This window comes from Ascaphus truei, chromosome 9, assembly GCF_040206685.1.
Source record: "Ascaphus truei isolate aAscTru1 chromosome 9, aAscTru1.hap1, whole genome shotgun sequence".
Taxonomy (NCBI): domain Eukaryota; kingdom Metazoa; phylum Chordata; class Amphibia; order Anura; family Ascaphidae; genus Ascaphus; species Ascaphus truei.
The window spans coordinates 43513243-43529438 of record NC_134491.1 but is presented as its reverse complement, the minus strand read 5'-3'; the positions used below and the strand labels follow the sequence as shown (position 1 = coordinate 43529438).

The 16196-nt window shown below is 52.8% G+C and overlaps 1 protein-coding gene across 5 annotated transcripts in view; it reads right to left on the bottom strand.

The window, feature by feature from the left end:
• Positions 1 to 16196, bottom strand: part of TTC7B (tetratricopeptide repeat domain 7B) — a 132177-nt gene that overhangs the window by 33912 nt on the left and 82069 nt on the right. For all 5 annotated transcript variants that reach the window (XM_075614550.1, XM_075614552.1, XM_075614554.1 and 2 more), the window contains 3 exons: positions 12423 to 12583; positions 10296 to 10412; positions 1107 to 1204 (listed from right to left, as the gene is read on the bottom strand). In XM_075614550.1, coding sequence (XP_075470665.1) covers positions 1107 to 1204; positions 10296 to 10412; positions 12423 to 12583 — 376 coding nt within the window. The remainder of the gene's footprint in view (positions 1 to 1106; positions 1205 to 10295; positions 10413 to 12422; positions 12584 to 16196) is intronic.

Here is a 16196-nt window from a genome sequence, read left to right as displayed (position 1 = left end):
AGACACAGAGGGCAGCAGGGCAGACGGCAGACAGGGCAGATATAGAGGGCAGCAGGGAAGAGTGCTGCAGGGCAGATATAGAGGGCAGCAGGGCAGACGGCAGAGACAGGGCAGATATAGAGGGTAGCAGGGCAGAGGGCAGAGACGTACAGACGGTTAATGGAAAGCTGCTCTCTACTCGCTGTGTGGACACAGCAGCTTCATGCCTCTGAAAGCCACATAATGTAACCCTCTGGCAGAGAAATGGTTAAGTAGCAGAAGCTCCTGCTCATGGCCTCACAAGCCCATCACCCAGGCCTCTTCTTCACATGTACTCCATGCTAAATACATTTCCTTTATAATGGGGCACTGGATAAGGGGTTAGGGTGATTGCGGCTCCCTAATGATAAAGTAAATAGATTTACGTACACTCCCGGCTTTCTGGTTCCTAAGGTAAGGGGGGCACGAGGAAGACATTAGGGCCGTGATTTCCCCGCTAAACTCCAGGTAACAACGCTGACAAACACTGACAATAAAATCTGGTTTCAAATAATTTAAAGATACTTTTCTGATTTTATAGGCATCAACCTTCTATTAATCTATTAACCATATCATGGTGATGGGCTCAGTTCGGTCTTACGAGGGGCAGCATAGGGAACATGAGGACATTGGTTCACACAAAATTTCTCATCTTGCAGGGCTCCCTTAAGCCAGGGGGCCAACCCCAGTCCTCAAGACCCCCAACAGGTCAGGGTTTCAGGATATCCCAGCTTCAGCAACGGTGGCTCAATCAGTCCCTGCTTCAGCACAGGTGGCTCAGTCTTTGACTGAGCCACCTTCAGGGATATCCTAAAAACCTGACCTGTTGGGGGGTCTTGAGGGCTGGAGTTGAGCCCCCCTAAGCAGCGAGTGACCTCTGCTGAAATGATTCCCTTTGCTTTGTTTGATTGATTTGTTGCAATGTGTCTGTACAGACAAGCTCGCTCCTGCAAGGGAGAGAGGGCGGCATGGGACAGATCAAAGGTTCCCTTTGCCTCCGATTCAACGTATTTACATTCCGCTAACGCTCGCGTTGTGTTTGGACCTCATCGTGCGGAGACGGTGTTACCCAGAAAGTCCAATCTCACCTGTCTCGGGATCGCTGAAGTCTGGCAGGGTAATTGTGTTAAGCTGTCGTCTGTCAGCGATCGCTCTGTCCAACAAGCTGCTACCGCGTCCTGAGTCACTGTCATGCAAAAGACGACAGAGGCCGCTCAATGGAAATGACCATGAAGGATAAAAATGTCCCACTCAACGTATCCTAAAACAACCTCCATTTCCATCTCTAACATCTAGCTCACACTTAGCATTGAGCTGCGGTTACCTCCAGCATTGAACAGGTTCAAATAGAACACACACACACACACAGTGACACACACACACACAGTGACACACACACACACACAGTGACACACACACAGTGACACACACACAGTGACACACACACGCACACAGTGACACACACACACAGTGACACACACACAGTGACGCACACACACACACACAGTGACACGCACACACACACAGTGACACACACACACACACACACACAGTGACACACACACACAGTGACACACACGCACACAGTGACACACACGCACAGTGACACACACGCGCACACAGTGACACACACACACAGTGACACACGCACACACACACACAGTGACACAGTGACACACGCACACACACAAGATGCTTTCTATGAAAAGGCCTTTTGTTTTATACAATCTTATTATATATCAGTGAAAGCACTGTATGCCTGTCTGCATCTTCCTGTGTCGGCGGCGGCCTGAAGGACCCCCTTCCTCCCTCGCGGCGCCAAGTGCCTAAGATGGCGGCGGCCGGAAGTAGAGGTAGGGGGGGGGCGGGTGTCACTGCCGCGGAGTTGCGCTGTCCCCGATCACGGTGGCTGCCTCCCTGCCACTGGGCGCCGACACTGCTCCCTGTACCTCACAGACCTCAGGGGCGCCACAGCCGCACCACCCTCTCCCGCCTGAAACACACCTCGGTCCACCCTTAACATGCCGGCGGGGGAGCAGAGCAGTGGCGGCCGCAGCGGGGCTGACTGTCCTCACTCCCTCTCCCCGTACCTCCCTGTCGCCCTCCCCAAAGGTTCCTCTCCGCGTGAGGTGGGGGGGATGCCTAACCGCTATCTTCATGCCGCCTGAGGTGTGGGGGATGCCGGGACGCTAACTATTTGCATGCCGCTGCCACGTGAGGTATGGGGGTGCGGGGGGGATGCCGGCCTGCCCTCAAGCTTCATGCCGCCGCCTCCGGTATGGGGGGGGGGGGGGGCGGGGGAAATGTCACCCAGTCACTCACCCAGTCACTCACTCACCCACCCACCCAGTCACTAACGCACTCACCCACCCAGTCACTAACTCCCACCCAGTCACTAACTCACCCACCCACTAACTAACTCACCCACCCACACAGTCACTCACCCGCCCACCCACCCAGTCACTAACTCATCCGCCCACCCACCCAGTCACTAACTCACCCGCCCACCCACCCAGTCACTAACTCACCCACCCAGTCACTAACTCACCCACCCACCCAGTCACTAACTCACCCACCCACCCAGTCACTAACTCAACCACCCACCCAGTCACTAACTCAACCACCCACCCAGTCACTAACTCACTCACCCATCCAGTCACTAACTCACTCACCCATCCAATCACTAACTCACTCACACACTCACTAACTCACTCACCCACCCAGTCACTAACTCACTCACCCACCCAGTCACTAACTCACTCACTCACTAACTCACCCACCCAGTCACTAACTCACCCACCCAGTCACTAACTCACCCACCCAGTCACTAACTCACCCAACCACCCAGTCACTAACTCACCCACCCACACAGTCACCAACTCACCCAGTCACTAACTCACCCACCCACCCAGTCACTAACTCACTCACCCACCCAGTCACTAACTCAACCCAGTCACTAGCTGAGACACCGCTCACTAACTCACTTACCCGCCCTCACTAACTCACCCGCCCGCTCACAAACTCACCCACCCAATCACTAACTGACTAACTCACCCACCCAGTCACTAACTCACCCAGTCACTAACTCGCCCACCCACAGAGAGAGGGTAATGGGGAGCAGAGATAGGGGGTGAGTGGACAGAGAGGGGGAGTGGGACCATTCAATCCCGGGCAACGCCGGGTATATCAGCTAGTTTTAAATAAAACAGAACCTCTAATAATTCATTTGAAACCTTTTAATAAATGACAGGGTGTTATGCAGATGTACTGTCCCCTGAGTTTCAATGCAAGATGTCCGTGTTTAAGGCGTGTTTAAGGATGTTCCTCTCTTTATAGCTAGACACAAATAATTAAGATGCACAGATTTTCTTGCCGAGTATAGTAGAAACATTGGTTTCATAGAAAAGTTGATAATTAACTAAGTTGCGTTTTACACTATACAAATCCCCTAATAGGTGATAAAAGAGCCTGACTGTTAATTATGAAGTAATTTGACCAGCAGATTCTATCAGAAAACTGTTTTCAATCTCTTTTGAATTCTCCGTTTTCTTCGCTGCTTCACAGCTATGAAACGGTGCACTAATTGAGATTCTGCGGGAAGGACCAGTGGGATCAATACTTATTTATACAGTGATGACAGCACATATACAGCTGGGAAGAAGATTCACTGCTACAGTAGAACACTTTTGATGATTTTTTTTTTAATGCCCGTTTGCCCAACTCCAGTCCTCAAAGGCCACCAACAGGTCAGGTTTTCAGGATATCCCTGCTTCAGCACAGGTGGCCCAATCAAACACTGCATCACCTGTGCTGAAGCAGGGATATCCTTGAAACCAGACCTGTTGGTGGTCCTTGAGGACTGGAGTTGCCCCTCCCTGTACTAGGGAAATGGAATAACTTGCCTATGAAAAAGTGTTATACTGGGCGATCCCACAATACTGCCCCTTCAGTGCCATTAGGTGTCCCCTGCTCCCGATGTATGGGAACTCCCTGCTCCCCATGTATGGGAACTCCCTGCTCCCCATGTATGGGAACTCCCTGCTCCCCATGTATGGGAACTCCCTGCCCCCGATGTATGGGAACTCCCTGCTCCCGATGTATGGGAACTCCCTGCTCCCCATGTATGGGAACTCCCTGCTCCCCATGTATGGGAACTCCCTGCTCCCCATGTATGGGAACTCCCTGCTCCCCATGTATGGGAACTCCCTGCTCCCCATGTATGGGAACTCCCTGCTCCCGATGTATGGGAAATCCCTGCTCCTCATGTATGGGAACTCCCTGCTCCCGATGTATGGGAACTCCCTGCTCCCCATGTATGGGAACTCCCTGCTCCCCATGTATGGGAACTCCCTGCTCCAGATGTATGGGAACTCCCTGCTCCCCATGTATGGGAACTCCCTGCTCCCCATGTATGGGAACTCCCTGCTCCCGATGTATGGGAACTCCCTGCTCCCGATGTATGGGAACTCCCTGCTCCCGATGCATGGGAACTCCCTGCCCCCGATGTATGGGAACTCCCTGCTCCCCATGTATGGGAACTCCCTGCCCCCGATGTATGGGAACTCCCTGCTCCTCATGTATGGGAACTCCCTGCTCCCCATGTATGGGAACTCCCTGCTCCCCATGTATGGGAACTCCCTGCTCCCCATGTATGGGAACTCCCTGCTCCCGATGTATGGGAACTCCCTGCTCCCGATGTATGGGAACTCCCTGCTCCCGATGTATGGGAACTCCCTGCTCCCGATGTATGGGAACTCCCTGCTCCCCATGTATGGGAACTCCCTGCTCCCCATGTATGGGAACTCCCTGCCCCCGATGTATGGGAACTCCCTGCTCCTCATGTATGGGAACTCCCTGCTCCCCATGTATGGGAACTCCCTGCTCCCCATATGGGAACTCCCTGCTCCTCATGTATGGGAACTCCCTGCTCCCCATGTATGGGAACTCCCTGCTCCCCATGTATGGGAACTCCCTGCTCCCCATGTATGGGAACTCCCTGCTCCCGATGTATGGGAACTCCCTGCTCCCGATGTATGGGAACTCCCTGCTCCCCATGCATGGGAACTCCCTGCTCCTCATGTATGGGAACTCCCTGCCCCCGATGTATGGGAACTCCCTGCTCCCCATGTATGGGAACTCCCTGCTCCCCATGTATGGGAACTCCCTGCTCCCCATGTATGGGAACTCCCTGCTCCCCATGTATGGGAACTCCCTGCTCCCCATGTATGGGAACTCCCTGCTCCCGATGTATGGGAACTCCCTGCTCCCCATGTATGGGAACTCCCTGCTCCCCATGTATGGGAACTCCCTGCTCCCCATGTATGGGAACTCCCTGCTCCCCATGTATGGGAACTCCCTGCTCCCGATGTATGGGAACTCCCTGCTCCCCATGTATGGGAACTCCCTGCTCCCCATGTATGGGAACTCCCTGCTCCCCATGTATGGGAACTCCCTGCTCCCGATGTATGGGAACTCCCTGCTCCCGATGTATGGGAACTCCCTGCTCCCCATGTATGGGAACTCCCTGCTCCCGATGTATGGGAACTCCCTGCTCCCCATGTATGGGAACTCCCTGCTCCCCATGTATGGGAACTCCCTGCTCCCCATGTATGGGAACTCCCTGCTCCCCATGTATGGGAACTCCCTGCTCCCGATGTATGGGAACTCCCTGCTCCCGATGTATGGGAACTCCCTGCTCCCCATGTATGGGAACTCCCTGCTCCCGATGTATGGGAACTCCCTGCTCCCGATGTATGGGAACTCCCTGCTCCCGATGTATGGGAACTCCCTGCTCCTCATGTATGGGAACTCCCTGCTCCCGATGTATGGGAACTCCCTGCTCCCGATGTATGGGAACTCCCTGCTCCCCATGTATGGGAACTCCCTGCTCCTCATGTATGGGAACTCCCTGCTCCCCATGTATGGGAACTCCCTGCTCCCGATGTATGGGAACTCCCTGCTCCCGATGTATGGGAACTCCCTGCTCCCCATGTATGGGAACTCCCTGCTCCCGATGTATGGGAACTCCCTGCCCCCGATGTATGGGAACTCCCTGCTTCCCATGTATGGGAACTCCCTGCCCCCGATGTATGGGAACTCCCTGCTCCCCATGTATGGGAACTCCCTGCTCCCCATGTATGGGAACTCCCTGCTCCCCATGTATGGGAACTCCCTGCTCCCCATGTATGGGAACTCCCTGCTCCCCATGTATGGGAACTCCCTGCTCCCCATGTATGGGAACTCCCTGCTCCCCATGTATGGGAACTCCCTGCCCCCGATGTATGGGAACTCCCTGCTCCCATGTATGGGAACTCCCTGCTCCCCATGTATGGGAACTCCCTGCTCCCCATGTATGGGAACTCCCTGCTCCCCATGTATGGGAACTCCCTGCCCCCGATGTATGGGAACTCCCTGCTCCCGATGTATGGGAACTCCCTGCTCCCGATGTATGGGAACTCCCTGCTCCCCATGTATGGGAACTCCCTGCTCCCGATGTATGGGAACTCCCTGCCCCCGATGTATGGGAACTCCCTGCTCCCCATGTATGGGAACTCCCTGCTCCCCATGTATGGGAACTCCCTGCTCCCGATGTATGGGAACTCCCTGCTCCCCATGTATGGGAACTCCCTGCTCCTCATGTATGGGAACTCCCTGCCCCCGATGTATGGGAACTCCCTGCTCCCCATGTATGGGAACTCCCTGCTCCCCATGTATGGGAACTCCCTGCTCCTCATGTATGGGAACTCCCTGCTCCCCATGTATGGGAACTCCCTGCTCCCCATGTATGGGAACTCCCTGCTCCCGATGTATGGGAACTCCCTGCTCCCCATGTATGGGAACTCCCTGCTCCTCATGTATGGGAACTCCCTGCCCCCGATGTATGGGAACTCCCTGCTCCCCATGTATGGGAACTCCCTGCTCCCCATGTATGGGAACTCCCTGCTCCCGATGTATGGGAACTCCCTGCCCCCGATGTATGGGAACTCCCTGCTCCCGATGTATGGGAACTCCCTGCTCCTCATGTATGGGAACTCCCTGCTCCCCATGTATGGGAACTCCCTGCTCCCGATGTATGGGAACTCCCTGCTCCTCATGTATGGGAACTCCCTGCCCCCGATGTATGGGAACTCCCTGCTCCCGATGTATGGGAACTCCCTGCTCCCCATGTATGGGAACTCCCTGCTCCCGATGTATGGGAACTCCCTGCCCCCGATGTATGGGAACTCCCTGCTCCCGATGTATGGGAACTCCCTGCCCCCGATGTATGGGAACTCCCTGCTCCCGATGTATGGGAACTCCCTGCTCCTCATGTATGGGAACTCCCTGCTCCCGATGTATGGGAACTCCCTGCTCCCCATGTATGGGAACTCCCTGCTCCCGATGTATGGGAACTCCCTGCTCCCGATGTATGGGAACTCCCTGCTCCCCATGTATGGGAACTCCCTGCTCCCCATGTATGGGAACTCCCTGCTCCCGATGTATGGGAACTCACTGTCCCCGATGTATGGGAACTCACTGCTCCTCATGTATGGGAACTCCCTGCTCCCGATGTATGGGAACTCCCTGCTCCCCATGTATGGGAACTCAATGCTCCCGATGTATGGGAACTCCCTGCTCCCGATGTATGGGAACTCCCTGCTCCCCATGTATGGGAACTCCCTGCTCCCCATGTATGGGAACTCCCTGCTCCCCATGTATGGGAACTCCCTGCTCCCCATGTATGGGAACTCCCTGCTCCTCATGTATGGGAACTCCCTGCTCCCGATGTATGGGAACTCCCTGCTCCCGATGTATGGGAACTCCCTGCTCCCGATGTATGGGAACTCCCTGCTCCCGATGTATGGGAACTCCCTGCTCCCCATGTATGGGAACCCCCTGCCCCCGATGTATGGGAACTCCCTGCTCCTCATGTATGGGAACTCCCTGCTCCTCATGTATGGGAACTCCCTGCTCCCGATGTATGGGAACTCCCTGCTCCCCATGTATGGGAACTCCCTGCTCCCCATGTATGGGAACTCCCTGCTCCCCATGTATGGGAACTCCCTGCTCCCCATGTATGGGAACTCCCTGCTCCCGATGTATGGGAACTCCCTGCTCCCGATGTATGGGAACTCCCTGCTCCCGATGTATGGGAACTCCCTGCTCCCTATGTATGGGAACTCCCTGCCCCCGATGTATGGGAACTCCCTGCTCCCCATGTATGGGAACTCCCTGCCCCCCATGTATGGGAACTCCCTGCTCCCCATGTATGGGAACTCCCTGCTCCCCATGTATGGGAACTCCCTGCTCCCGATGTATGGGAACTCCCTGCTCCCCATGTATGGGAACTCCCTGCTCCCCATGTATGGGAACTCCCTGCCCCCGATGTATGGGAACTCCCTGCTCCCGATGTATGGGAACTCCCTGCTCCCCATGTATGGGAACTCCCTGCTCCCCATGTATGGGAACTCCCTGCCCCCGATGTATGGGAACTCCCTGCTCCCCATGTATGGGAACTCCCTGCTCCCGATGTATGGGAACTCCCTGCTCCCGATGTATGGGAACTCCCTGCTCCCCATGTATGGGAACTCCCTGCTCCCGATGTATGGGAACTCCCTGCTCCCGATGTATGGGAACTCCCTGCTCCTCATGTATGGGAACTCCCTGCTCCCGATGTATGGGAACTCCCTGCTCCCCATGTATGGGAACTCCCTGCTCCCGATGTATGGGAACTCCCTGCTCCCCATGTATGGGAACTCCCTGCTCCCGATGTATGGGAACTCCCTGCTCCCCATGTATGGGAACTCCCTGCTCCCCATGTATGGGAACTCCCTGCTCCCGATGTATGGGAACTCCCTGCTCCCCATGTATGGGAACTCCCTGCCTCCGATGTATGGGAACTCCCTGCTCCCCATGTATGGGAACTCCCTGCCCCCGATGTATGGGAACTCCCTGCTCCCGATGTATGGGAACTCCCTGCTCCCCATGTATGGGAACTCCCTGCTCCCCATGTATGGGAACTCCCTGCTCCCCATGTATGGGAACTCCCTGCTCCCTATGTATGGGAACTCCCTACTCCCCATGTATGGGAACTCCCTGCTCCCCATGTATGGGAACTCCCTGCTCCCCATGTATGGGAACTCCCTGCTCCCCATGTATGGGAACTCCCTGCTCCCGATGTATGGGAACTCCCTGCTCCCCATGTATGGGAACTCCCTGCTCCCCATGTATGGGAACTCCCTGCTCCCATGTATGGGAACTCCCTGCTCCCGATGTATGGGAACTCCCTGCTCCCGATGTATGGGAACTCCCTGCTCCCGATGTATGGGAACTCCCTGCCCCCCATGTATGGGAACTCCCTGCTCCCCATGTATGGGAACTCCCTGCTCCCCATGTATGGGAACTCCCTGCTCCCCATGTATGGGAACTCCCTGCTCCCGATGTATGGGAACTCCCTGCTCCCGATGTATGGGAACTCCCTGCTCCCCATGTATGGGAACTCCCTGCTCCCGATTTATGGGAACTCCCTGCTCCCCATGTATGGGAACTCCCTGCTCCCCATGTATGGGAACTCCCTGCTCCCGATGTATGGGAACTCCCTGCTCCCCATGTATGGGAACTCCCTGCTCCCCATGTATGGGAACTCCCTGCTCCCCATGTATGGGAACTCCCTGCTCCCCATGTATGGGAACTCCCTGCTCCCCATGTATGGGAACTCCCTGCTCCCCATGTATGGGAACTCCCTGCTCCCCATGTATGGGAACTCCCTGCCCCCGATGTATGGGAACTCCCTGCTCCCCATGTATGGGAACTCCCTGCTCCCCATGTATGGGAACTCCCTGCCCCCGATGTATGGGAACTCCCTGCTCCCCATGTATGGGAACTCCCTGCTCCCCATGTATGGGAACTCCCTGCTCCCGATGTATGGGAAAGTTCTAGAGAGTGTCTGACCATGCAAATAAGCAGAAATAAGGAGGTTATTATAACTAATCTAGAAAGTGGTAAATGCCGACAGAATCTCTGCGGCTTAAATTCTGGTTAGCTTTTTATTTTTTACTCCAAACCTTAGACATCCCCTGTCCCCTGACATCATGATCTGAAGACATCAGATCTAGCGGGATCTCCCATGAGTTAGAACATCAGATCTAGCGGGATCTCCCATGAGTTAGAACATCAGATCTACTGGGGATCTCCCATGAATTAGGACATCAGATCTAGCGGGGATCACCCATGAGTTAGGATAAGTGGATGCCATTGCAGTAAACACGGCAGGACGGCAGGCCTGATTCTTGCTTTACCTGGGATTAGTCAGGTTATAACAGGACTTCCAGATCTGAAGCATATGTTTACAGGTGAGGAGGGCTTCATCAGGACCTCGACACAATGATTCCAGTTTCACTTTGGAAAATAATAATCTAAAAAAAAGAGAAGACGACAAATGTCATACTAAAGCAACATGGGAGTCCTGTGTAACAAATAAACATATGTACTGCACATGTGAGTCCTGTGTAACAAAAACATATGTACTGCACATGTGAGTCCTGTGTAACAAAAACATATGTACACGTGAGTCCTGTGTAACAAATAAACATATGTACTGCACATGTGAGTCCTGTGTAACAAATAAACATATGTACTGCACATGTGAGTCCTGTGTAACAAAAACATATGTACACGTGAGTCCTGTGTAACAAATAAACATATGTACACCCCAACCCTCTCTAATAGCGCGTCTGCGATCAGATGCATTGTAAGGAACCCCAACCCTCTCTAATAGCGCGTCTGAGATCAGATGCATTGTAAGGAACCCCAACCCTCTCTAATAGCGCGTCTGAGATCAGATGCATTGTAAGGAACCCCAACCCTCTCTAATAGCGCGTCTGAGATCAGATGCATTGTAAGGAACCCCTACCCTCTCTAATAGCGCGTCTGAGATCAGATGCATTGTAAGGAACCCCAACCCTCTCTAATAGCGCGTCTGAGATCAGATGCATTTTAAGGAACCCCAACCCTCTCTAATAGCGCGTCTGAGATCAGATGCATTTTAAGGAACCCCAACCCTCTCTAATAGCGCGTCTGAGATCAGATGCATTTTAAGGAACCCCAACCCTATCTAATAGTGCGTCTGAGATCAGGTGCATTTTAAGGAACCCCAACCCACCCTGTGAAAGGGGAAGGCTTGCAAGGCCGCCGATAGTGGGGTGGGGGGAGGGGTGGGCCGAGTGAAACTCGGTTCTTGGGCCCGGGGGCCTGCAATCTATGCTTTTTCCTTTGTGCTTACAGCTTAATATTAAAATACAGTACTATGCTTTCACTGCTCAAATATCCCTGCAACTGCGCCGCCTCTGCCGCCCCTCCAGCTTCTCAGCTGTTACATTCTAACAGTCATCAGCTAACTGCATGAAGCTAGCAGTTATCATTCATTTGTCTAAGTGTTTTTTTGGTTTGTTTATTAACCGCTCTGGTCTCAGGTAACATAAGGTTTCTGGTCTATCGATACTGTAACGTAACTCTATGATTTAAAAAGGCAAAAAGCAGCCCAATAAATATTTCAGTGAGGAACACAACTCCACAGCAGCAGGTGATCACTTACCGATGGTTGAACATCCACGTCAGTATGTAAAAGGGTACTTAAAGATGCCTGGGCAGATAACTTTGGGTCATGCAGAATTACGCACACAAGGGAATGAAGGCAGCGCTGCTCGGCTACCAACGTTAAAAGCAACATCTCTTTATTGTACTAAAGTGTATATCTGAAGCATAGTGTTCACCTGTGAGAAATTAACCAGGAAGGTAAGTGACCATGTACAGCCAGGGGAGGCCAACTCCAGTCCTCAAAGGCCACCAACAGGTCAGGTTTTCATGATATCCCTGTTTCAGCACAAGTGGCTCAAAGACAGGTAGTCAAAGACTGAGTCACTGATTAAACCACCTGTGCTGAAGCAGACTGATTGAGCCACCTGTGCTGAAGCAGGGATATCCTGAAAAACCTGACCTGCTGGTGGCAATGGGGGGGACTTGAGGACTGGAGTTGGCCACCCCTGATGTACACCAGGGGTGCGCAAACTGGGGGCGCTAGATTTTCGGGGGGGACAGGGGCGCGGCAGTTATAGAGGTCCCATGCTCTCCCCCAGGCATTTAAATTAAATGCCGGGGGGCCGCGCAAGGCCTCTATAATACACTTAACATCCCGCGACGTGTCGTCATGGTAACCCGGCGGCAAATGACGTTGTGGGGTCACTTGGCGTTACATGACCCCACACGTCATTTGACGCCGGGGCTGAGATGGGAGGGGTGCGAGGCGCAGAGGAGAGAGCAGGCAGGTGTGCGCACAGGGAAAGGTTTGCGCACCCCTGATGTGACATTTAGAAGACAGAGGCAGGCCTGATGCGCGTGTGCAGGCCGCGGACGTCTCTTTCACTCACATAAAGTTTTCTGGGTATTCACTCAGTGCCATGTCAATGATATTCAAGGCATCGTGGTGATGTTTCTGGGCAGACAGCAGGAGCGCCAGCAAATGCAAAGAATTGGAGTCGTCTCCTTGGAGCTGAAGCGCCTGCCTCACATAGCCCAAAGCTTCCGGGATCTAGTAACAACAGAAATACGACCCGTGGTCAAATACCTGAGGGACAGCAAAACATAACTCACATGGACCTGCAAACACCGCTTCCTGCTTCCTGGCTGTATGCCAGGGAGAAAAGCATTAATAACATTAATACCGTATACCGAACACAGGAAAAAAAGCTAAAAACAGATCACTTCTTTCTAGCAGTCAATTTGTTCCTCTAATGCAGGGGTCTCAAACGTAGTCCGCAAGGGCCACCAACAGGTCAGTGTTTATGGATATCCCTGCTTCAGCACAGGTCGCTCAATCAGTGGCTCAGTCTTTGACTGAGCCACCTGTGCTGAAGCAGGGATATCCATAAAAGTTGGCCTGTTGGTGGCCCTTGAGGACTGAGTTTGAGACCCCTGCTCTAATGTTTAAGATATGGGAGATTTTCAGTTCAATAAAACATAACTTGTATGAAACACACATTCCTTTCTAGGATACTTGTATTAGATGTAATCATGGAGGGTGGGGCTATAAATGGCAAGACGCACACAGTACTAACCGCTATGATCTAAGTCTAATACTGGCAGCAGGGTTTGGAGTACAGGACTTATCCTGCTATACAGAGGCCTGCTCTCCCCAGAGCGCTCATTGCTGCGGCTGCTGCTGCGGTTACAGGCACGGGTTGGATGGACCATTTGCTTTTACGGCGTTTTGAGGAGGCGTACTGATGCAGCCACCAATATTAGAACACTTACCGGAGAAATTCCTGGGAGATTCTGGGGCAGTCTCACAGTAAATGCCTCAACATTTCTGTAAAATTTTTAATGGCCCATCGGATTAACACAGACTGAGGATGAGACACGCACTCAATATCAATGGTAATAGAGGTGGGGTACTTAGCTGCCGGTGCGCTGGTCCTGGGGAGCTCCTTTTTTCCATCGGATTAACACAGCAGGGGGTCCCTGCAGTCCCATTCAGTTTGCAGGGACCCCCTGCTGTGTAATTCCTATGGGCCATTAAGAATCTCACAGAAATGTTGCAGCAATGTTGAGGCATTTACTGTGAGACCGCCCCAGAATCTACCCAGGCAGAGTTCTAATACTCGTTGCTGCATCTGTATCTCCTTATAAAAATGCCCTACTGTTATATGTGACAAATCTTCCACTTGTCCTGTAAGAAGTGTCCCAGGACACATTACAGCTGTCATTCCTTAGCATGCCATTGCTGGTACGTGCGGGTCGCTGGCCCCTTTGGCAGTAAATAGGTTGATATTCACTTGGTCTGTCAGTTCCTCTAATTTACTGAGCAGGTGTAATAACCCGTTAGCTACCCCTTTGATGTTTTCCAGCACAAACAAACCTTACAGAAACGTGGGAGTGCTTTGTCTGCATTTCGTCTTTTATACGGTCTGCCAGCTGGACAGAGCGAGCACACACACGCACACTCACACACAATCACGCACAGGTGCGCACACACACAGGACAGCAACAGGTGCTTAATGCGGAGCCCGACCAGCAATGCTCTGAGAGAGATGATCGCTGTCAAATCATCAAGCCCTGAATAAAGTGCAGTTGGGTTAATTAACGAGACTCGTACACATGTCGGCAGTGGCACGGAGGTCATTAACGCCCTTGCCAACAGGAGCAGACGTGCTGTAGTGCGTGGATGCAGGATCGCGGAGTAATTGCACAGCTTCCACCCTAGCATGCAAACAGACGGGCTTTATCTGACTCCAAACCAGTGGTCATTTCCAGCAAAGATGCTAAACTCACTGCTGGGCTAATACTCTAACCCAGGGGTGGCCGACTCCAGTACTCAAGGGCCACCAACAGGTCAGGTTTGAAGGATATCCCTGCACAGGTGGCTCAATCAGAATGACAGCCTCCTGTGCTGAAGCAGGGATATCCTGACCTGTTGGTGGCCATTGAGGACTGGAGTTTGCTACCCCTGCACTAGCCCCTTCACTGCTGCACGGGTCTGCAATGCGTCAGAAAAACAATTCAATGCAAGTTCTGCGGGCCGTGAACGGGGCATAATTCAAAGCGGACATGTATTCACACTCAGCAAGATTTCACATAATTGCCACTGGTTTCTGATTATTAATCACCATCAGGTAATTAGCCTCTGGATTTTTAACGGCAGATTGACACAGCTACGCCTTGCTATTAACGCCTTCACTCCCGGAATGGCCGTTCTGTAATGGGAATTTGAGAACGAAGCGTGGGATTGAGATAGGAAAGACAACGTATAATAACCCGCAATAAGTGACCTTACTCCATTCCTTCAACGTTTGGAGGGCGATAGAGCGCTTTAGGGTGATAAGTGGAGTAATAGTACCCACCTTGTTTGACCCTCTGCTCATAGTCACCCGCTTTACACTGTATATTCCAGCATAGTTAACCCTGTCAGTGCTGGGAAGGCCAGAAATACACTGTTATGTAGAACACCGCAAATCCTTCCAGCACCCACAAGGTTAACATAAGATGGCAAAGTATAATACACAATTAACCCCTTTGCTGCCAAAAATGGCAGCAAACAATGCCTGGCTCTATTAACCTGTATAAAAAAAGTTGCAAAGTAGAGTTGTTGGCCTGAAAGCCAAACACTGGGCAGATGTCATATGTACAATAATGAAAGAAAGACAATGTGTATCTCTTGTTGACTGTTCAGACTATGCAAACTCGCCTTGTCAAAACAGCTCTAGCTTAGAGGGGAGAAAGACAAGCCTAGACATGACATATGCAAAGCAGCTCAACTGAGCAGAGCCCCAAACGCCTTACACAGGGGCAGCCTGCGGTACTAGTAGGAAGCAGTAGTGTTACACAGGGGCAGCCTGCGGTACTAGTAGGAAGCAGTAGTGTTACACAGGGGCAGCATGCGGTACTAGTAGGAAGCAGTAGTGTTACACAGGGGCAGCCTGCGGTACTAGTAGGAAGCAGTAGTGTTACACAGGGACAGCCTGCGGTACTAGTAGGAAGCAGTAGTGTTACAAGGGGGCAGCATGCGGTACTAGTAGGAAGCAGTAGTGTTACACAGGGGCAGCCTGCGGTACTAGTAGGAAGCAGTAGTGTTACACAGGGGCAGCATGCGGTACTAGTAGGAAGCAGTAGTGTTACACAGGGGCAGCCTGCGGTACTAGTAGGAAGCAGTAGTGTTACACGGGGGCAGCCTGCGGTACTAGTAGGAAGCAGTAGTGTTACACGGGGGCAGCCTGCGGTACTAGTAGGAAGCAGTAGTGTTACATGGGGGCAGCCTGCGGTACTAGTAGGAAGCAGTAGTGTTACACAGGGGCAGCATGCGGTACTAGTAGGAAGCAGTAGTGTTACACAGGGGCAGCCTGCGGTACTAGTAGGAAGCAGTAGTGTTACACAGGGGCAGACTGCGGTACTAGTAGGAAGCAGTAGTGTTACACAGGGGCAGCCTGCGGTACTAGTAGGAAGCAGTAGTGTTACACAGGGGCAGCCTGCGGTACTAGTAGGAAGCAGTAGTGTTACACAGGGGCAGCCTGCGGTACTAGTAGGAAGCAGTAGTGTTACACAGGGGCAGCCTGCGGTACTAGTAGGAAGCAGTAGTGTTACACAGGGGCAGACTGCGGTACTAGTAGGAAGCAGTAGTGTTACACGGGGGCAGCCTGCGGTACTAGTAG